The sequence below is a fragment of the Lissotriton vulgaris genome, chromosome 2_1 (assembly GCF_964263255.1).
Source record: "Lissotriton vulgaris chromosome 2_1, aLisVul1.2, whole genome shotgun sequence".
In the NCBI taxonomy this organism is placed as follows: Eukaryota; Metazoa; Chordata; class Amphibia; order Caudata; family Salamandridae; genus Lissotriton; species Lissotriton vulgaris.
Window position 1 is genome coordinate 321,819,911 of NC_141687.1, and position 23,042 is coordinate 321,842,952.

General features: G+C 46.9%; 1 protein-coding gene across 1 annotated transcript in view; it reads right to left on the bottom strand.

Annotated features, from left to right (window-relative positions):
* Positions 1-23,042, bottom strand: part of LOC147730264 (transient receptor potential cation channel subfamily V member 1-like) — a 460,470-nt gene that overhangs the window by 215,218 nt on the left and 222,210 nt on the right. Inside the window, exon 3 of the mRNA XM_086955033.1 lies at positions 1,038-1,177. Within this exon, the coding sequence (XP_086811159.1) occupies positions 1,038-1,177 (140 nt within the window). The remainder of the gene's footprint in view (positions 1-1,037; positions 1,178-23,042) is intronic.

Here is a 23,042-nt window from a genome sequence, read left to right on the forward strand (position 1 = left end):
TGCAGCTTCTTCACCACCCACCCGCCTGATTTCCACACTAGCCCAAACACCTGTTTCTCTGATCTCAAAGGGCATACAGAGTGTCAAGAAAGACTCTTTGCGTATATGTAGCTCCAGCCATCACTTCTAGGGCGGAGCAAGATCGACGCAGAGCAATAAGATGACACCTACCGGTGCACAGTGGCAGTGCTGAAAAATCGTTTGATTGGAGTCCAGCCGTTAGGGTACTCTCAAGGTAAGGAATCTGTGGTTAAATAGTGAATCCACCAGAAAGAGCGTTACCGAAGATAACTGGCTCCCCACGATCTTTGTGAAACACTTTCCTTGATACATCGAAGACATGAAAGCCATTTTGCATGGCACCTAGGCTTCCTGTCAGTGGTGCCTGATGTAGTCAATCTCTATTCTTCAGCAGTAGCCCCTTCATAAAAACTTGATGAGCACTCCACGTTCCAGCTAATGCCACAATCCTAGATCTGACCAAATATGTCTGAAAAATATTTTCCATACTCTCAATTACACCAGCTACATCGAAAGACAAGGAACAAGCATTATTTTCCTCCCCAAACATAAAAATAGGTGCAGGTCCACCATATGATTAAGACACAGTTTCTCCAATGTGAGAGGCATTATGAAGTGACGTTTTTAGAGAAAGAAGAGAAAGATAAGAAGCAGTGACATGGGAAATCTCTTCAACACAATGTACAGATTTGGCACGTCATTTGTAAAAAAGCTGCTGTATTATCTTTTACTTTTTTGCATATATATCCCACATTATAATTTATATGAAATTCTACGAAGAACAATTTTACAAAATTAATTTGTTAATAATGCTTCTGTTTTAACTGTTCTGAAGTTGCATGCACGTGGGACTGACTCTTTATCCGAACACACACTCTAGCGAATAAACGACATATTGATTTGAACAAGATTATCCTTTAATCGTGTTCACCAGTTCATAACTAGAAAAGACAGTTGTTTTCAATTGTGCATTAAAACATAACCCACTTGCACTTCAGTGGTAAGTATACGCCTACCTTTAAATTCGGTATCTGATAGCTTCTTCATGGTCTTTTGCAAATACTCGAGGAGACCGTCCAGTTCTCCCGGGTCACCTTTCACCACTGCCGTATAGATCATTTCCCGGGTGTAGACCTTGGATGGTTTCACAGGCGTCCTTCACAGAACATCATGAAAAATGTGCATGTTAATTCTGGCTCTTTAGTCTCATTCAGCATCAAGGTAAGTATACCACAAAAAGCACGGGAAGTACAAGATTAAAAACGACTTAGAGTATTCAAACAATGAGTTAGGCGCTATGCCTGCGGCTTGGCTTAGCGGCCAAAACTTTCTCATGGCAAGCGACCGGCAACTCGGATTCAGACGGAGTGAGTGAAGGCCGACATACGTCCGGCTGGACATGTCCACTTAATATAGCAACGATTGAGTCTATATTTATTGATTGCTTATACATTTCCTTTCTCTGGGGACCGCTGTTGTTAAGAATAATTAACTCCCAAGGTCCCTAGTCGACTTTTTTAGGCTCCCTTGTTGTTTCAGAATATGTGTGCAGTAGAATCATCAAATGCAAACAATTCTGATTGAGTTAGTTTTATATGTATTTGGCGAAGGAGATCGATATTGAGAAAGTGGTAATCTGTCATTTACATATTTCATCAGATGCAAGCTATGTGATGTAGTGTGAAGTGTAATTTGTGCGTCTGTATTTGTATGTACTTGTAGATGTGACAGTGCCTGAATATGTGTTCAGATTAGTTAACTGGAATGTAGGAAAGTGTCTCTTTTTGACATGGTTAGCCCCCACATTTTCCCTGGAAAATCATGTAATTTCGACTGCAAGTGCACACGGTCCCAGCCAACCAGGCCCCCTGTGCCAGAAGCTCTTTCCTTAAACAGTGCCTTTTGTTTCCCAATTGACTCCACTTCAGTACCCCTTGCAGGTCCCTTGTAAATGGTACCCCTGGTACCTGGGGCATTGACACTGAAGAGGGATCCCAAGGGTAGCAGCATGAATTAGGTCACCATAGGGTCTCCTAACCAAGGCCATGCACACTACAGTTGCAGACTGAGTAGCTTGGTGCAGACAAAACCTGCACATTTTTCAGTGCCCACCATCTTGAATCAAGAGTGGCTAGAGCCATGTCCCCCTCCCACAAGAGGTGTGCCTAATAGAGGGTGTAGACATCCCAGGTAAGAGGCCCATTGGCCACTACCTGTTACTCCCTTGTAAACGTCCCTACATTTAGTATTTAGGTGGTATCACCAGACCCTGAACAGTAGTGTCCATGGACACAAGAAAAAAACGAAGGAAGAAGCGCTGTTGGACCGAGAACTGCAGACCTATGTGATGGACTTTGGGCACAAACTCCTGCCTGCCGCAACAAAACTCTACAATTACCATTCTCAAGCTTGTCTCATCACAGTGTGGCCTCCACAAACCCTTGAGAGTCTTCATCACTTTGCAAATCGCCAGAGGAACTCCCTTCAGATATAGGTACTATCTCCCTGCAACCGCCAAGTCTCCAAAACAGCAAAGTCTGGTCCAGCATCTTCCTACTCCCAGCCTGACCGACCAACATCTCCTAGTGCCAGCCAAAGGTACCCTTGTTTTGAAGGGTCAGTTCGATCCCTGCACCAAGTCTCGAGGCCCCAGGACCCACCGGAGCTGAAAGGCACTAATACCCTTGGTCCTGGACCCATTGCTGCGAAACCTACACACTGAATCTAGGTAGGCCTCCGCTCCACAGCGAGCCGGCACCCAATGAGAGACATCAGGACTCCGGAGACCCCCCTAAGCATGGGCCCGGCAGCTCTACAATAGCCGCGCCAAGGTGCCAGCTCCTGACTGTGAGGTGTTCTTTGTGCGCCTTTGCCCAGCTGCACATCTCCACTCCACTCAGCCCTCCCTGCTACAGCATCTTCAATCCAGCTGTGCTCCTGCAGTCCCAGAGCCCTTGAAACCTCTACTCTCTCTTGAGATCCCTTGGACTTGACTGCAAGTTCCCCTTTGCTTTGCTTTTACAGGTGGCCCCCTGTCTTTGCAGCGCACCAGCTACAAAATCCCCTTTTACCCTGCTCCCGGTGAAATGCGGGATGCTCCAGAGAACTTTATCTCAAATCTTTGGACCTTGGCCCTCAAACCTTCCGATTCTAAAAGGTGAACCACTAAAAGTAACTGTATTGCACTGATTTTCAAACTGTCTTTTTCCTTCCATCGGATATGTATTTTGGGTAAATGCGCACAACTGTGATTATTGTATGTATTGTGATTTTTTTCGTACTGCGAAAAGTATTTACCTTCTACCCGACGTCCTTGGTCTAGATATTTATGTAAAAGGAGAGCTATTTTTCTCATTAGGTCTCAACTTAATTCAATGAGTGTTTGACATTTATTGCCTCTGAGTACAACAAAGGCTTAGCACTACCCTCTGATAAGCCTAACTGCTCGCCCACACTACCACAATTGAGAGCGTTAGTACTATCTACTGTTGCCTCAATAAACCAATAAGGGTCTCCTCGACTTCTCTGCACAGTGTACCCCATTGTGGTGCCCTCTATAGAGAGGTTGGTTCCCTACACAGAAGCACTGAGAAACCTAAAGGCCTGTAATTATATACAATCAAAAGTAACATCTTTAAATTAATTGTACATTAGTATTTTTGTTTAATGGGTAAGCGAACCAAAGGAAAAAGCTTTGCAGATAAAGAACATTGTAAACATATCTGTGACAAGTGTGTATTATGCTAAAGTGCACCATTTAACTGTGTTTCTCTGCTAAACAGCCCAAACGATCTTTTTTTTTTTATTGGATTTTCTCAAACAGTATACAGTATGTTGGCATGGTATTATACAGTGTAATTAAACAAGGGTTGCAACATTGACCACAGTTAATGACCGTGGTGAATATATATATATATATATATATATATATATATATATATATATATATATATATATATATATATATATATATTATATGCCTTTTATTATACAATATATATATATAGTATAATAAAAGGCATCTCTTCCATTGGTCTCGCAGTGTTCCACAGATCTCAGATATTGTAACAACGGTTCCCATATGTCATGGCGTCTAGATGTAGATTGTAGGCCTTCTGCATAGAGTACCAGATTGTCACTGCAATAAGTTAGGTCTTTGAGCAAGAGGGCACTTTGTGGTTTTACTGTACTGTCCCAGGAAAGTGCCACTCATTGTTTTGCAAGGAGCAGAGCCACTTTCTCAAAGTTGCCCACCACGCACCAAGCCCAGAAGACAAATGGGCGGGGTGCATTGCACGATCACATCAACCATACTGGACAATTTACTCATTACCTCAACCCAAAACTCGGCAACCGCAGGGCATGCCCAGGCTAAGTGCCAAAAATCAGCTCCGGTGCCTCGGCGTCTTTTACACATGTCGGCGTCTCGCGGTCCATATTGAAATAACCTCTGAGGTGTGTGGTAGGCCTGATGCAGGTTGATACGGAGGTTCCCGTTGGAGGTCAAGGCCCCCGTCAGCTGGCAGCAATATTCTCAGTCCGACTGTGTAATCTAGGGAGATAGATATGTGTTCCATTTCTCCAGGCTTCTGCTAGGGGAGGTGATTTTTTCAGCTCGGGCACTTTGATATAGTTTAGGGATGAGTTTGTGACATGTAGGAGTAAGGAATAGTATATGCAGCGTCTGTAACATGGGTGGTTCTGCTGGAAATGTAGGAAAATGGGCCTGAAGCGCTCTTTTGAGTTTGTGAAGCATGAATAGAAATAAGGGGGGTTTGTTCTGTATGTAGTCGAGGTCGGTGTCCGATACGAAGGTGCCATCCACGTATAAGTCACGCATGTGGGTGATCCCAGTTAGTATCAGAGTGTGTATAGGCCCATTGTTATGTGTGACCGAAAGGGCCGCGTGATAATCAATTGGCATCAACGGCGAGTATAATCTGAGTTTTCCCAGCTAAGCGGACTAATGCGTGCCATGCGGTTACAGTAGTGTCGATGGTATTAATTTCCGTGCTGGGGGTATGTCTGTGGTTGTGAGAGAGAATAGAATGCAGGGGTATGGGGTGTGCATTCCTGCCTTCAACCGCAATATGGATTTATAAATGCATGCGTACCAAGCCAATAGTGGGAGTAGTGGACATGTGCACACAGTAATATAAATACAAATCAGGCACGTTAAAACCACCCTCTTTGTAACTTAGGGTAAGTGTGGTCCAGTTGACCCGGGCCTGTTTTCCCACCCGAGATCACTCGAAGAAGCAAAGAAGGCAAGGATTGAAAATAGTATTGGGTGAGTGTGATTGGTATATTACAAAACAGATATAAAAATTTGGGCAGTACGACCATCTTTTTGAGGGCCACGGGGTCGGCTAGGGATAGCGCAAGTTTAACCCACCTGACGACCTGTTGTTCTAGGACTGTGTATGCCACGCCATAGTTTTCTCGAATAACTATTTCCGGGTCACGGTATAACCACACCCCCAAATATTTCACGGCTTCAGTAGCCCACATGAGCAGGAATTCTAAAGTGCATGTAGCCAACGGCACCACCACCGATTTGGCCAAATTAATTAGTAGGCCGGAAAAACAACCAAATCGAATATATTCCCGTAAGGTGGTAGTCAGATATGTATGCGGCTCCCTGACAAAAAGCAACATATCGTCTACATACATGGAGATGTGGACTGGGCGGTGAACGAATCTGAGGTCCAAAGCTTTATGGCGTTGTCGAATGATACAGGCCAGCGGCTCAAGCGTTGGCGCGAATAGAAGTGGGGAGAGAGGGCAACCCTGTCTCGTGCCTCTAGTGATTTTGATGGGGTCTGTCATGTAACCCTCAAAGCGAATTCAGGCGACGGGGTCGGTGTATGGTAAACGTATCCACCCAATAAATAATGGTGGGAACCCAATGCATCCCAGAATGTGAAATAGATATCCCCATTCGATTGTGTCGAAGGCTTTGGCTACGTCAAGCATCACAGCTGCCACCTGTAGTTTAGGGTTGAGTATGTGAAACATGGCGAAGATCGTACGCAAATTGTGAGAGGTGGATAAAACAAGACTGATCTGGGAGAACAAGTAGGGGCATGAGGGGCTGCAGTCTAGTAGCTAATATTTTGGCCAGAATTTTTACATTGGTGTTTATAAGTGACAGTGGCCTGTACGAGTCGCAACGGGATGATGGCTTAGAATCCAAGAATCATAGGATTCGGCGTACATTTCCAAAATGTCGGTGTGATTTCTTTGCTTACTCTTTATAGAATTCGCTGGGGAATCCGTCGGGTCCCGTGGCTTTTTTATTAGGGAGTGTCTTGATGGGCGCTTGCACTTCCTCTTCTGTAATTGGTTGACTAAGGAAGTCTTGCTGGTCGTTCGTAAGCCACGCAATGGCCATGTCTGAAAGGTACGCATCCAGCTCATGAGGATCTACCTCCCCTTGCGATGTGAACAACGTGGCGTCTGTGTGGCGAATTGCGCAGCAATGTCTGGGTGGTGTAATGCTCGTGTTCGTCGTCATCTGTTATTTTATTAATAATATGTTTGTGTTTGCATTGTAATTTTGGAAGCCAGATGACGACCCAGCCCAAACTATCTTGGCAAGCTTAAAGCAGTTTTCAAAACTGTTTCCTTCGTGTCTGGTGATAAAATGGTCCACATTCTCATGTATTTTGTGACAAAGAATGAGGATGCCTGCAAAAGTGAGTTCCTCATTCTGCACCTCTAAAGATCATCTGTTCCACGACTGCTATTCCAGTCAATCAATACACCTCCAAAGGAGTGAAACATGGAGGCAGATCTTTGGGTGAGCAAACACCACAAATGTGGAATTCCCTCAACCACAAAGTGGGATCTAAACGCAGTTCAGAAATGACGTTCAGGAATAAAGTTCAGGAACATATTCAAATCTGGACAATTTAGACCTGCCCACATTAAAAAATGCACAAAGTTAGTAAGTGAACAACATCATCTGCTACCTACCACTCAATAGACGACTTTGCCTCCCACTTCCCCTCTCTCTATGTATATTCCTGATCAATGCTAGCATTCTGCAGTCACCCAATGGCTACATCAAGCACTTAACAAAACTCCTTAAAAAGTAATTGAGAGGCACAGTAAAAAATAAAGAGGCATATTACCAACAACGAGCGATATTTATTGCTAAGTAGGCTTAGCGGCAATTTTTTGATTGCCGCGCATCGCCGGAAATTATCGCTGAGATAATTATCAAAAGCGATAATATTTCCGGCGATAGCGGCGAAATCCGTGAATATCGCTGAGAATACAGCGATATTAATGCATTATCGCTAACAGGGTCTTAGCCATTATATCCACCTCCCATTGGATATAATGGCTAAGAACTGTTCTGAGCAGGCGTTAGTTTTTGGAGATATTCACGCTTAGCGCGAATATTTCCATCGCTACGCCTGCCTTGCTAATAGGCGATATCGACGTTAGCGACTGCTTTCAGACGCTCACAGGTTGGCTACGCCCACTTTGCATGTCATTAGCGATAAATATCTGCTGTTAGCAGCAGCTTGCTCATAGGGCGATAGAATTATCGCCGCTTAGCGGACGAAAACGGCCGCTAAAGCGGCGCTAATCACATATCGCCCGCCTTGGTAATATGCCCCTAAGAGTTTTGTGCTCTGGTTATAGATACCAAAAGAGATGAGTATTACTTCCACAATTCATACTGAAACACGCTTCCCAATTTACCGTAGGCGAGTGTGGTAAAAACTCTGTGCCGCATATTTTCCGGAGCGCGGAGTGCGGAATAACTCTGCACCCTCAATGAACAGAGCGGAGTTCACCACCCAAGCTTAATTGAGAGCGGTGACATGTTAGCCACGGCCTTCTTAAGGAAGGGCGGAATATACATGTTCTTCTTCCAAAGCCAGCAACGCCAACCCCTGAGCAGAGATGCATATATTATGGTGGTTATGGGCGGTTCGAAGGCATATGAACTAGTTTATGCTACCAACACCAAGCACGAGTCATTTTGCACTGCCATGACCCTGAGGCCTGCAACCGTTTGGACCTTTTCCCTGTGTGTCACAGAATAAAAAGTGGAAGGTGCCCCCCTATATGCTAGAGGAGCAGAGTAAGGTAGCTTATGCAAAAGTGGTTAGGGCAGTAGAGCCAGGCGGGATGGTCCCTCGGATACTAGTGTAGGTTACAGATGTTTTGGCTTCACATTAACAACCTCGTTTACATTTTCACTGGAATCAGGTGTGGAGAGAAAATTGAAGCCTGGAAAAGACCACTTTGGGCCACGTTCCTGTCATAAGTTTAGAATCAAAACGATTCTTTGCGTTCTACTGCCATCTAGTGGATAGTTTCACAATAGTCTTTGCAAACGCTCAAAAAGTAGTTTGTAGGCCACAGTAAAAGTGCTATATCTACCTTACCTGGCTTTGACACCTTGGGTTGACTTGATCTGAGCTTTAGCTACCTCTTACTGATCTGATCTACCCTTAGCAACAAAAAAGGCAACGTGAAAGAAGGGAACATAAACAAACCAAAATTAAACTAGAAAGATAAAGGACCAGTGGGACATCAGTAACAGGTGCCAGCCATCGACATTCATTTTCTGCAGCCAACGCAAACCCTCTGCCACCGTTCAGTGAACTTAGAAGTATCACTGGCTTGTACAGTGATAGAAGGTATTGGGAAGGAAGGTGCAAACGCAGTGTTTACATAGTTTTTAGTTGGCTTCCTGGGACATGTTTCATACTTTGCGTTCTTATGATTGACATTTAAAAAAAAAATTGTGAATCTTAGAGTGACACTTTTTTTTGCATGTGATCCCAAGCAATGAAGTCCATGGAAATAAATAAATATCAGAAATGGCACCTTTTGAGCAACGATCAGTTCTAAAAAGATTTTGAAACTGATGCAAAGCACTCAAAACGGAAGGCTACCTACAACCACTGTTCCATCATGTGATGCTGCTCTTCTTTACCGCATTGTGTGCCCCCTCGTAGCCCACTATATACCTGTTTTTTGTGTTAATCTCCTTTGTGTCATTTGTCTGTGAATCATGAGATAATTCATGTTTTGTATTCTTACTTGATGTAGATATTGGACCTTCCTTCCACCCTTTTGTAAATCGCTCTGAGAACCTTCGGGTTCTTGTTCGCGCTATATAAAACTTTATAAATAAAAAAATAAAAAAATAAATACGTATATTGGTGTAATAGCGACACCGAGTGGCTGCTCAGAACAAGCATTTGCAATGCAATAGGTCTCGCATTTGTGAGATTTTGAGCTATTGGCATTGTAAATGGCAGAGCGTTTTATTTATGTGTTTAAAAAACATGCAATGATAAAAGGCAGTGTTATTTAAAATAGCAATAGGTCAAAATTTAGAAAATGCGAGACCTATTGCATTGCAAATGCTTTTTTAAAATAAAAACATGGATTCAATCGTTTTGTTTTTTTAGATCACACAGAGAGCTTCGTAGTAAGTACATTCACACACTGAGCTATCCTACGGTCTCTGAGACTAACGAAAACGTTGACGTGCTAAGAATCCAACTCAAGAACATGCACTCTGAATTAAAATGTAGTTTTATCGGACCGCTCAGGCACTCTTCGCTGGAACCGGATGCAGGCGACATCATAACGGTACAGGCTGCTTGGATAGCGCCCAGGCATCTTTTAAGCGCTTGAAGTGCATTTCGGAAGTGAACATACTGGCGCACAGCAGCTTGTTATGCTGTATTTTAGCTCTACGTGCTAGGATATCATTAAAGGTTATGTCATGCAAAAGTTGTATGGCTTAGAAACAGTAGAACGCGCAGGTTGGCATGGGGGTGTTATAGGCGTTGTATATTTGGTTTTGTATACCATTTTTACCACGAAACGGTGTCACCACACTGTGTAGTAAGAAAGAAAATAAATACAACCAACAACTCAGTGAAGTATTTATATTCAAATTCACATTCTCTTTCAGGCGCTTAGTTCTAGTGCCTGTGACAACCTTAACAGAACTGCATTTTTTGTATTGTTTTGAGATTGGCTTGAAACCACTACGTCATTTGTGTGAATGCAAAACAGCAAATAGAACAGGCAGAACCCCGAAGGCGCCTTCCAGTGTGGCTGTGTTTTTGTGTTTGCAATTGGAATGGAAGTTTTTATGGGGACGGGTAAAAGTGCAGCATGGGGTATACGAACCACAAGAAGAAGCTTTTATCGGCTAATTGAGGATGCACAATAGGCGGAAAGCAAATGGCAGCGGCATGTAGTCAAAGCAGAACGCGCCTTTTTTGCAATTGGAATGGAAGCTTTTACGTGGACGGGTAAAAGCGCAGCATGGGATATACGAACCACAAGAAGAAGCTTCTATCGTCTAATTGAGGACGCACAATAGACGGAAAGCAAATAGCAGCTACATGTAGTCAAAGCAGAACAGGCCTTAGAAACAGGGAGGGAGGGAGTGGGCAAGCAGGAGTTGTGGTATGGTAGAGCGCTATTGTGTGTTAATGCGGGCAAAATTTAATTAGGGGACATTGCTGCTCGCGCAGCCCTTGCGTGCTTAGCACGTCATCACGATTACGATCGCTGTGAAAACGAAAGTGATCGCGATGACGTGCTAGGCATGCGAGGGATGCGCGTGCAGCAATGATTGGAGAGGCGGAGCGAGGCCTGCTGCTTGTGCCAGTAACTGCAAGCTGGTAGCCAGTGAGTAGCACTTTGACAAGCCCCTTACTAAAGTTGAGCACGCAGCGCATGCGCTGCTCTAGGCTCGAGCTAAAAAAGCCTTCTGAACTCAGCATCATTCACAGAAGCCTCAAACTCTAGGAAAGGTTAAGTAAAGGGCCAGATCATATGGACGAATTTCATTCCATTTTTGCCACTCCAAACTTCATGATTTAAAAAAAACGAAACACTTCGCTAACTATGAGCCTCAGGAAGATTAATATTTTTTTTTTTTAAGTTGCAACTATAGCCGTGGTATTCATAGTGCGGCCTGCTGGCCGCCAGAGGCTCGGCAGGCCTTTATTGGCAGCCCATGGACCTTGCCTTGCAGTTTACACAGCCGGCAGTAAACACAGAAGATGACCATGACCGCAGGAGCATACGTAGTGAATACGTGTTAAATAGGTATTCCCTATGTATGCTCCTGCCCATCCTGTGGCCATCTTCTGTGTTTACTGCCGGCCGCTGTGACGTCAGGGCACCTTCTGAAAGCTTCCCAAAAGGCCTTTAAAGGTCAGCTGTAAGTGCTTTTACAGCTGACTTTTAAAAGGGCCTTTTGGGAAGCTTCCTAGTTTGGACAAAGACAGATAGAGGCGCAGAGACAGATATAGACAGAGTCAGGGACAGACAAAGACAAAGACAAAGACAGAAACAGACAGGGACAGAGGCAGACAAACAGAGATAGAGCAGGGACAGACAGAGACAGAACAGGGATAGAAACAGGGGCAGACAGGGACAGGTATAGAGACAGACAGGGACAGACCGGGACAGGGGTAGATAGAGACAGGGACAGACAGATTGAGACAGAGACAGGGACAGACAGATAGAGACAGGGACAGACAGATAGAGACGGGGACAGGTAGGGACAGACAGACAGAGACAGGGACAGACAGACAGAGACAGGGACAGACAGACAGAGACAGGGACAGACAGATAGAGACAGGGACAGACAGATAGAGACAGGGACAGGCAGGGACAGACAGACAGAGACAGGGACAGACAGATAGAGACAGGGACAGCCAGATAGAAACAGGGACAGGCAGGGACAGACAGACAGAGACAGGGACAGGCAGAGACAGGGACAGACAGATAGAGACAGGGACAGACAGAGACAGGGACAGAGACAGGGACGGATAGATACAGGGACAGGGACAGCGACAGACAGAGACAGGGACAGACAGAGACAGGGACAGAGATATAGAAACACAGATAGAAACAGAGATAGATAGAGAGAGATAGAGAGAGACAGATAAAGACAGAGACATATACAGAGAGATAGAAGATCGAGACATAGAGATGAGACATAGAGAAGAGACACAGAGATGAGACATAGAGATGAGACATAGAGAGAGCTAGGGAGAGCTAGGGAGAGCTAGATAGATAGATAACTAGATATATAGATAGTTAGATAGATAGATAGATAGATAGAGAGATAGATAGATAGATAGATAGATAGATAGATAGATAGATAGATAGATAGATAGATAGATAGATAGATAGATAGATAGATAGATAGATAGATAGATAGATAGATAGATAGATAGATAGATAGATAGATAGATAGATAGATAGATAGATAGATAGATAGATAGGTAGAGATAGATAGATAGATAGATAGATAGATAGATAGATAGATAGATAGATAGATAGATAGATAGATAGATAGATAGATAGATAGATAGATAGATAGATAGATAGATAGATAGATAGATAGATAGATAGATAGATAGATAGATGCCGGGTCTATTGGCTCAGTGAATGAATGCGTCCGCTACAGGAGCCGTTTTTCAACCTCATGGTCACAGTTTTTTTTTCTTGTTCTGGCCCTGTCCCCTCCCCGCCCTCTGCCACAAACCACACTGTAAATTTGGCCCAGAGGGATAGTTTGTGGGTACTCATGAGCTATAGCAACCTCTAACAACATCGAGAAAACGATCCTGCTGACAAAAGGCACAGCAGTTGGACAGTATCACTTGCCAGTCGTGCAGTGTAGGACCCTCGGCAGGTACCTGGCTTGACCCAAACCCAGGCTTGCCCCTTTCTTCGTAGCTTCCCCTCTTCCCCTCTGTGCATGGTCCCTCTCCGCTTCCCTCTGCACACCGTCCAATAGGCTACAGCCTCTTCCCCTCCCCACCGGCACCCCTCTGCTCCCACCCCCTTATAATAGTTAATCCTTCTCCTACCAATAATCGACTCACTCTGGCCGTTTTCAGCTTACTGAGCATGCCATCCTTCATGTACATGCCATCTTGTGGCTGGAAAACAGCCCCGTTGTGGGACTGCAAGAGTAAAACTCTCTATCAGCGAAATAAGGGGAAGCCAGAAAACTTTGCCAATCTCGCCAATTCGAAGTTTAGAAATGTGTCTGATTTCGCAGACATGGTTTTGAGGTGGCCAGCCATGTCGGTGGGTCACCAGAAGATTTGAGCCTCCCCTCCCCCATTGTCCTACTGCTCTCATGACTCATTAAGCATAATATCGCTCCATTCAGTGAGTTTCTCAGCATCACATCGAATACGGTAACTTGAACCTCTCATGTGAACCACAGCCCCTGAACTGCCTTCCAACTGTCCACTCTGCCCTTCGCTGCCTCATGTAATTTCAGTGTTCTTAGCTGAATGTAGTTATTTAGGTCATTTCGGTTGTCTCCTGCAGTTACTCTGGCACCTCTAAGGCACACTAATGTGAAACGTTGATGCAAAATCACTTATCACCCTGCGTGCTTCCTCGTGTTTATCTATCTCTCCGTTTCTGATATTTTCTCTTCCTCTGTATGTCTCTCACTCCCTCAGTGAAGCAGTTTTAAAACTCCTAATACTGTTCTGTATCTCGGTGTTGTGTCGCCTTGCCTGACCCTGATGTTGAGACAGGACAGGCGGAGGCGGAAGGGGCAGGGATAAGAGGGATTAAGGAAAGAGGAGTAGAGTTGTAAGGAGGAAAAATAAAGGAAGCATCAGAAAGCAGCTCCGGAGTCCGAGTCTTCTCTGGGGTTAACAGGGCCATTACACTGGCGACGTGGATGGGATCCTGTCCACCTACTGCTGCTGCCCCCCTGCTGTGATCGTGCAGCCAGAGAACAACCTTCTCAGAGCGCCAAAACGAAAAAGAGCGCGAAAACGCTATCGAACTCGCGAAGAGAGGCAAGCGCTGTGTGAGCGCCATCCCAGGAAGACTGGAGCTGCCAGAGGGTGAGTCCAAGCCCAAAATATTGACTACCCTTGAAGAAATAGGCTAATAGGAAACCAGAGCCACTGTAAAGACAGAGACTCATGTCCCTTTGGGTGGCCATCCTGAAGTCAGGCGCCATACATAGAACTACATTGGCAGTTATCCGGCGGCCATTTTGGAGTCAGGAGACCTCCAAAATACCTTAAAAATCACAAGGTTCTCAGCAAATAAAGCACCACCTGCCCTGGAAAGCCTGTGCCCGAGCCCAGGATGTCAGTACAACCTGACACTTCAAGCCCAGCAGCCATGAGATCAGCCATACAACCCCAGCAACCACACCCGATGCTACTGGGAGTGTCGTATCTGCGTCCGCCAGAACCGTTGGAGCTGACGTCAGGGAACAGCATGGGGCCCAAATGGAAGAGTTGGGCTGAGGATTTTGAGGACTTTATGACAGGGTCTCAGGTACAAGACCCCAAGCAGAAGCTGATAGTGCTGCGAAACTTGATAGGGAAGGACATTGCACAAATCATCAAAGAATTGCCTCGCGCCAGCGCCACTTCATATGATGACATGAAAGGAGCTCTAGATCGGAAGTTTCTGCACAAGGGAAACTTGGACTACGAGCGGTACACATTCAACCTTGGTTCGCAAGAAAAAGATGAACCGATGTGTGACTTCATTGCTCGCATTCGACGCCTAGCCCGATATTGCAAATTCGACACATTCAACACAGAAGACGCGCTGCGGCTACGCATAATTGCAGGATGCCAGTCAGAATCATTACGCTGCCGGTTGTTAAAAAAACACTGTACACTTGAAGAAATAGAGGAACTAACGCGCATAAACGATCAAGCGGAAGACCACGCTAAGAAGATGGAAGCCAATAAGCCTGAGAAAAGGGAGCAAGTATTCCGAATGCAGTCTCACACCGACCCGAAGGGCCGGTCGGACCACCGCAAGTCAGGAAGATCCACGCAGACCTCCTGGGGAACGTCTTTGCCCAATGGACCTTGAGGCAGTCGGACAGACAGACCAGCCTCAAAATGCTATAGGCGCGGACAAGACTACCCCCACTCAGGACAGTGCCCTCCCATCGGACAACAGTGCTACCACTGTGGTAGAGAAAACCACTTCGAAGCAACCTGTCAAACACGAAGATCAGAGATAAGGGCAACCAAGTCAAACTCAGACACTCGTCACCAAGTCAGAGCGGTGAAAGGAAGAGGAAGCCACTCATCTAGCTCGTCGAGGTCGAAAGTCCAATCAGCCAGCTCATATAGATCCCAGAGGTCAACATCCCGGGAATCATCGTCTCCCACGCCTGTCTCACAGGACAGTGATAAATACATATGCATGGTGTCAGATCCTGACAGACTGAAAAGATATCCGAAACTGGACATTTCAAATAGGGAATCATCCTGCCAAGTTTGTACTCGACTCAGGAGCATCTCTGAACTACATCTGTGTCCTGGAATATCAAAGCATGAAACCCCGACCGAAACTGGAACCAACAGCTGTTCGAGTCTATACCTGGATGTCCAGGAAACCGGTACCGTGCCTGGGATGGTTCAGCACAACCCTAGCTTATAAAGACCGACAGATTCAAGCCTACGTCCATGTGGTTGAAGGTCCGGATGCAGCAGATTGTCTTCTCACTCTGCCGGCGGCAGAACGCCTCAAGCCTGTCGAACTTCTATACATGGTAGATGATTCCCCAGACATTGTCAGCAAATTCCCGAACCTCTTCAAGGGTCTTGGGAAACTCAACCAGTTCAAAGTCAAGTTACATATCGACGAACAAGTGTCACCTATAGCACAACACCACAGGAAGGTACCGTTTTACCTGCAACAAGCAGTGGACGACGAACTACAAGACTTGTTGAGGACGGACATCATTGAATGGTCCACAGGGCTCACTCCGTGGGCGAAGATGCCCCTGCGCATAGAAAGATGGGGCATACGTTTGCAGGACAATATCTACACCATTGTCCATAAGCCTGGGAAAGCAGAGAACCTAGCGGACTATATGTCACGACACCTACAATTGCATACTCTGGAGCGAGGTTCTGTAGCTGAAGAATACATTCACTTCATCATCGACAGTGCATGCCCTCCTGCAGTACCTCTGGAAGCCATTTGTGAAGCATCTAGTCAAGACCCCGCTATTCAGGACGTCATGGTCCGAATCCGTACCAACTCATGGAGACATCTCAGGGACAACCATCGAGACACAACCGTTGATGCCCAGAAACTGGTAGTCTTCCGACATGTCCAGGAGGAATTGTCAATCAGCACGAATGGTCTCTTGCTAAGAGGAGGGAGGATAGTCATTCCTCAGCGACTGAGACAAGGAATCATCAACCTGGCCCACGAGGGACACAGAGGAATAGTAGCTACCAAGAAAGCACTCCGGGAACGCGTCTGGTTTCCCTTACTGGATCAAATGGTGGAAGCCACACTTAAAGACTGTGTCTCATGTCAACTAGTGGGTCGTGACGAACCACCAGCCCCCCTGCAGATGTCCGAACTACCAGATGGGGTGTGGCAGCAAGTGGCTATTGACTTCTTCGGACCACTGAAATTGGGCAAATATATTATCATCATCATGGACGAGTACTCTCGCTTTCCCATTGCACATCAAGTATCGTCCACCAAAGCGACAACCGTCATCCCCGTCATTGATGAGACCTTTGCAGCGTGGGGAATCCCCACCGGAGTAAAGTCAGATAATGGACCACCGTTCAATGGTCACGAATTCGCTGAATTCGCACAACATCTTAATTTCAAACATAGGAAAATCACCCCCTTATGGCCTCAAGCCAACAGCATGGTGGAACGGTTTATGGGGAATCTCAAGAAGGCAGTCCAGCAAGCAGAAGCTCGTTATGACGTACAACAAGCCTTGAATGAAGTACTGCGAGCGTACCGCACCACACCACACAGTACCACAAATTAATGTCCGGCCACCCTGATGCTAGGACGAGTTCCTCCCACACGGCTACCTACCTCAAGCGCTGTCATACAATCCCGACCTGTGACTACGGATCATGATACGCTGGTGAAGCTGGATCACGAAAAGGAATAAAAAATGAAAGACTATGCTGATCAACGCAGGCATTCCAAACAGACAGAAATTCAGGAAGGAGATTGGGTGATGGTTAAGTGCGACCGCAGAACGAAAGCAGACAGCGAATACCTCGCACACCCATTGCGAATCTCCAGTCGGAGAGGGACCATAGTTACAGCTGAGGCTGCCAACAAACGAATAACCCGAAACATATCCTATTTCAAAAAATGTAATCCCTCAATTCACGACCCAGCGCAGGCTCGAGGCTCCAGCACTGATTCATTGAGCCAAGGAGAACGCAGTGATCAAGAGCATTCCAGCCCGACAAGGCATGAAGATGTCAGAGACCTCCATCCTCCTGGACAGGCGCGAGCCAGCCGGCCACGACGGATTGCCAAATGACCCGTCCGTCTTATTGAAGAACTCTAAGAGACAGTAAGCCTTACTGTACAAAGGGGGGAGGTGTTGTGTCGTCTTGCCTGACCCTGATGTTGAGACAGGGCAGGCGGAGGTGGAAGGGGCGGGGATAAGAGGGATTAAGGAAAGAGGAGTAGAGTTGTAAGGAGGAAAAATAAAGGAAGCATCAGAAAGCAGCTCCGGAGCCCGAGTCTTCTCTGGAGGTTAACGGGGCCATTACACTCATTAATCCCCAAACTGAACTTTCCATCGCATGTGTCTGGGATCCGTCCAATGATGACAAGAGAAGTAAGGGATGATATTGAAGAGGGGTGGTTGACTGTGAGAATTGCAGTTTAGCAATTCAGAGAGTTAGGAATGAGCACAAGTGATAATGATGTGCAGATGTGAAAATGTTTTGAAATATTACTATGGGTGGTTTCTAGGGAACGATTTGCTTAGAAGCCGGATTGGAGAGGATGGAGGAGATTGTGGATTGAGAATTAACAATTGTGATGATTGAAAAATAAAAATCAAGGGCCTCATTTATGAGGCTGTGCGTCACTTTTACGTCGCTGGTGCGTCACTTTTTGTGACGCATCAGTGGCGTAAAAAATGTGCCTTGTTGCTCCATATTTACAAAGCGACGCATATAGGTAGATGCGTCACTTTGTAAACTCCTGTGCCACATTATACTTGCGCCAGGTATAATGTATGCAAGGGGGGCGTATTGACGCAAGAAAGGGTCATGGAAGTGACACAGTGAAATCTATGAGATTTCACTGCGCCACTACTAGGACTCAAATGCGTCAAAATCTTATGCCTGCGTCAGGCATAAGACTGGCGCATAAGACTGACGCAGGCCCTTTCACATGGAGCTTGTCCATGTGAAAGGACACATTACTGGAGTTGCGTCACTTTTGTGACACACTCCAGCAATGTGTCACTTTTGCGCCATACAGATACGTCAGAAATACTGACATATCTGTAACTCCTTGCGCAATGATGCATCATACTGTAAATATGTCGTATCATTGGTGTCGCAAGGAGGGCGCAATGAAAAGTGACGCATCGCTGTTTTCACGCAGCGATGCGTGACTTTTCATAAATGAGGTCCCAAGTTTTTTGAAGGAAAATGGAGTTGGAAAAAGGGCTGCTACTAGAGGAAGAGTAGACCTGATTGGTTTTAGCAGTACTAAGACACACGAAGATTTAAAATATTGGAGACGGAGGTCAGATAGAAAGGTGGTCACACTGGGCACAGGAGGTGTTTGCTGTCTGGGATGTAAGTATAGACTTAGTGGAAGAATGTGTGGGCAAGAAGGCAAGTTCCCAGGTATGAGAGGGTACAGGGTGAGGGGCTGTGTAAAGAGGAGATGGCTCAGACACTTATTTCAAGTGAATGTGTATAGAAGCGATCCGGTCCCACAAAAAAAAGTTGCTTTGGCCCTGACATGGGCTACCTTAACAGTCTTGACTGCTCTTTTTTACTCCCAAAGCGTTGTGGAACTGCATTCTGTAGTTGCTTCCCATGCTGCTGGAGGAGGGCCATGCCATCCTCAACCAGGCCTTGTTGGACAACAGGGATGCAGAAAAGCTCGCCATCCAATGTTGCCTGGACACCACTGACTCCATGGCTAGAGCCATGACCACTATGGTGATGCTGCATCACTGCACCTCCTTACGATCCACTAGTTTCACAGGGGATGTCCAGTCATCTCTGATTGACATGCCCTTCCTTGGCTCCCACCTATCAAGCAGCAAGGCTGATGCAGCACTCCAACGTTTTGGTGAGATCAAGGTCGCTGCCAGATCACTTGTTCTTTCGTTTTCAACCTGGCCACCATAGCAGTTACCAAAGGAACGAGGGAACCCGCTCCAGCATGGTGTCCAGTCCCCCGCCACACCCCCGGCTGCCGCAGCCTCAAAACCTCTGTAGTGTGCCCACCATACAGCACTCCCATATCGTTTGAGGCAGGATGAGATACCATCTACACTAATGGGTGGTCATTACATCAACAAGAGGGTGCTTAATTTCAGGTAGAAGAGGTGTGCCCTTCCATTTATGGACACCCCCCAGCTGTTGCCTCCATCTCACAAATAGCTGACAGTGGACCATCTTACCTTGCCCCATCAGGAATGGCAGGCACTTTTGGGGAAAAGAGTGATCAAGACGGTGCCTGCACAAATAGTAGGGTGTGGTTATTTTTCCCACTACTTTAAGGTGCAGCAGAAGAATGGATGCCCCCAGCCTATACTAAATCTGTGCCCTCCCAATTCCTTTCTAAGGAAACAGAAGTTCAAGATGTTGAAGTTAGCTTAGGTTCTGTCGGCCCTGGATCCTGGAGACTGGATGGTAGCGTTGGACCTGCAGGATGTGTATTTTCACAACCTTGTCCTGCAGGCCCACAGGGGTTACCTGTAGACCAAAGTGGACCATGGGCACCTTCAGTTTGCTGTGCTCCCTTTCGGCCTTACCAGTGCCTCTTGGGTGTTCCCAAAAGTGATGGCAGTGTTTGCAGCTCATCTGTGGAATTCAGGGGTTCCAATCTTTCTTTACCTTGATGACTGGCTGTGGAAGGCGGGCTTGTCCCACACAGTCATCACCCACCCCCAGACTACGGCAAACCTTCTACATTCGGTGAGGTTCACCATCAATGTGCCAAAGTCACACCTGTCTCCCGCTCAGATGCTCCCTTTGACTGAAGTCATTTTGGACAAAGTGCAGTTCTGCAACTATCCTTCAGAGTCTCATTCCCAGGATATTAAGGCTACGATTAGTATGTTTAGGCGTCTATCCTGGATTTCTGAGGCTGCTGGGTTTCATGCCCTCCTGCATCCTGCTGGTAAAGCATACCTAATGGCATCCACACGCTCTGCAGTGGGGTCTGAAGTCCTAGTGGGCACAGCATTAGAGGAGTCGTTCAACCTGGCCCAGATAGCAGAGGGTACTGCAAAATAATTTCAGTGGTGGCTGATGAACCATGATTGGGTCAGTGATAGACCCTTCTCCTTTCCCCATTAAGAGCTCATGATGGTGATGGATGCATCACTCCTGGTTTGGGGCGACAATCTGGTAGAGGTAGAGATCACAGGATCTGGTCTCTGGTGGAGTCTCAGCACCACATCAATTTGTTAAAGGTAAGGGAGATTTGGTTGGCATTTAAAGCTTTCCTTCCGTCTATCAAGGTGAGGCTGGTTCAGGTGTTCACAGAGAACACAAACTCCTTGTGGTATTGCAACAAACTGGGTAGGGTAAGGTTGTGGACTTGTGGCACGAGGCTTTACACCTCTGGACTTGGCTGGAGTGCCACAATATCTTCCTGGTCGTGAAACACCGGGCAGGCACCTTGAACACCAGGGCCAACAATCAGAGGCATCGATGCCTAGAAGATAACAAATGGTGTCTGCTACCAGAGATTTAAAGGGGCTTGGCTTTATGTGTTCACCACCGCCGAGAACGTACAATGTCTGGAACTTGGTACTTCTAAACACATTTCCGCTAATACCATTCCTACCCCAAGGTCTGATGAAGATCAGGACCGGCAGGGCCCAAGCCATCCTTGTGGCTCTGCATTGGGTTCAGAGGGTGTAGTATCCAGAAGACCTGGGCATGTGCATCGCTCCTCTGGTCAGTTTGGCCCTTTGTGAAAACCTCTTTTTGCAACAACAGGGCGGAGGTCTGCACCCAAATCTGTGCACCGTCAACCATCATGCATGGAGATTGAACAGCAACAGTTGAGAGTCTCTTGTCTCCCTCCCTGTCTGTGATGTTACCTAGGCAGACAGTCATCTTTCCACTGAGACGTCTATATCTGAGTTGAGATTAGTTTGTGGCTTGATGTTATGTTTAATCAGCAATGCAGATACCATTTCTTCACCTCTGTAGGAAGTTTTGTTGTTTATTCTTTCTTTTGCCCAGCAAGATCTTGCCTTGGGCACTGTTAAGGGTTACTTATCAGATATCCCCATTTTTCTGCGGCTGTCACATCAACCCTCCCTGTTTAAGTTCTCAGTTGTGACTGGTTTTTTGAAGGGCCTTCAAAAGTTGTTTCCTTTTGTTATGCCAGAGTGGAACCTTAATTTGGTTCTCCCCTACCTCAAGTGCTCCCCATTTGAGACCCTGCATAGATGCCCTCTGTGGCTCCTGACTAACCCTGGGCGAAGAACTACGCTCCGTTCGCGGAGTTTGCGGAGTTTCGGCAACTCCGCGCTCTGCGGAGAACGCGAAGTTGTCGAATACTCCGCAAACTGCTGCGTAGCGTAGTTCTCGCGCGCTCAATAGCATTTTCGCGTGCGCGAGGATGCTTGTCGGTAAGATTGAGTTGCCGAACACGCAGAAACTGCAATCTGGCACAGAATAACTCGCGAACACGTTAGTAGTGACCGGAAATAAGGGGACGCGAGCGGGTGGGACAAACCTCGTGGGTAACTTTGCCCGCTACACATCCCGAGCATGCAGGCAATCAATCGATCAGGATATTTGTATAGCGCGCTACTCATCCAGAGGGTCTCAAGGCGCTTGGGGAAGGGGGGTCCGCTACTGCTCGAACAGCCATGTCTTGAGTTGCTTCCTGAAGCAGAGGTGGTCTTGGGTCAGGCAGAGGTGGATGGGGAGGGAGTTCCAAGTCTTGGCTGCCAGGTAGGAGAAGGATCTTCCTCCCATGGTGGATCATCGGATGCGTGGCACGGCGGCGAGGGCGTGGCTGGTCGATCGTAGCTGGCGGGTGGGAGTGTAGAAGGTCAGGCAGTTGTTGAGGTACCTGGGGCCCAGGTCGTGGAGGGCCTTGTGTGCGTGGGTGAGGAGTTGGAACGTGATTCTCTTGCTGACGGGGAGCCAGTGAAGGTCTCTCAGGTGTCCGGAGATGTGGCTGTGTCGGGGGATGTCAAAGAGGAGTCGTGCAGAGGCGTTCTGGATGTGTTAGAGTCTTTTCTGGAGTTTGGCTGTGGTTCCGGTATAGAGGGTGTTTCCGTAGTCCAGTCGGCTGGTGACGAGTGCCTGTGTGACCGTCTTCCTGGTTTCGGTGGCGAGCCATCGGAAGATCTTTCGGAGCATGCGTAGGATGCTGAAGCATGATGATGAGACGGCGTTGACTAGTCTGGTCATCGAGAGGGAGGAGTCCAGGATGAAGCCCAGGTTGCGTGCGTGGTCCGTTGTTTTGGGTGCGCTGCCCAGGGCAGGGGGCCACCAGGAGTCGTCCCAGGCGGAGGGTGATGATCCAAGTATGAGGACTTCCGTCTTGTCTGAGTTCAGTTTCAGGCGGCTGTTCCTCATCCACTTGACTACTTCTTTCATCCCTTCGTGTAGGTTGGTTCTGGCGGTTCCTGGGTCGTTGGTGAGGGAGAGGATCAGCTGGGTGTCGTCGGCATAGGAGATGATGTTGAGGTTGTGTTGGCGTACGATGGCTGCGAGGGGGCTCATGTAGACGTTGAAGAGGGTGGGGCTGAGTGATGATCCTTGTGGTACGCCGCATATGACTTCGGTGGCCTTGGATCTGTACGGGAGGAGGCGGACTCTCTGGGTTCTTCCGGTGAGGAACGAGATGATCCACTCCAGTGCCTTCTCTTGGATTCCGATGTTGCTGAGGCGCTGCACTAGGGTGCGGTGGCAGACCGTATCGAATGCTGCGGAGAGGTCCAGGAGGATGAGGGCCGCTGTTTCCCAGTTGTCGAGCAGGGCTCGGAT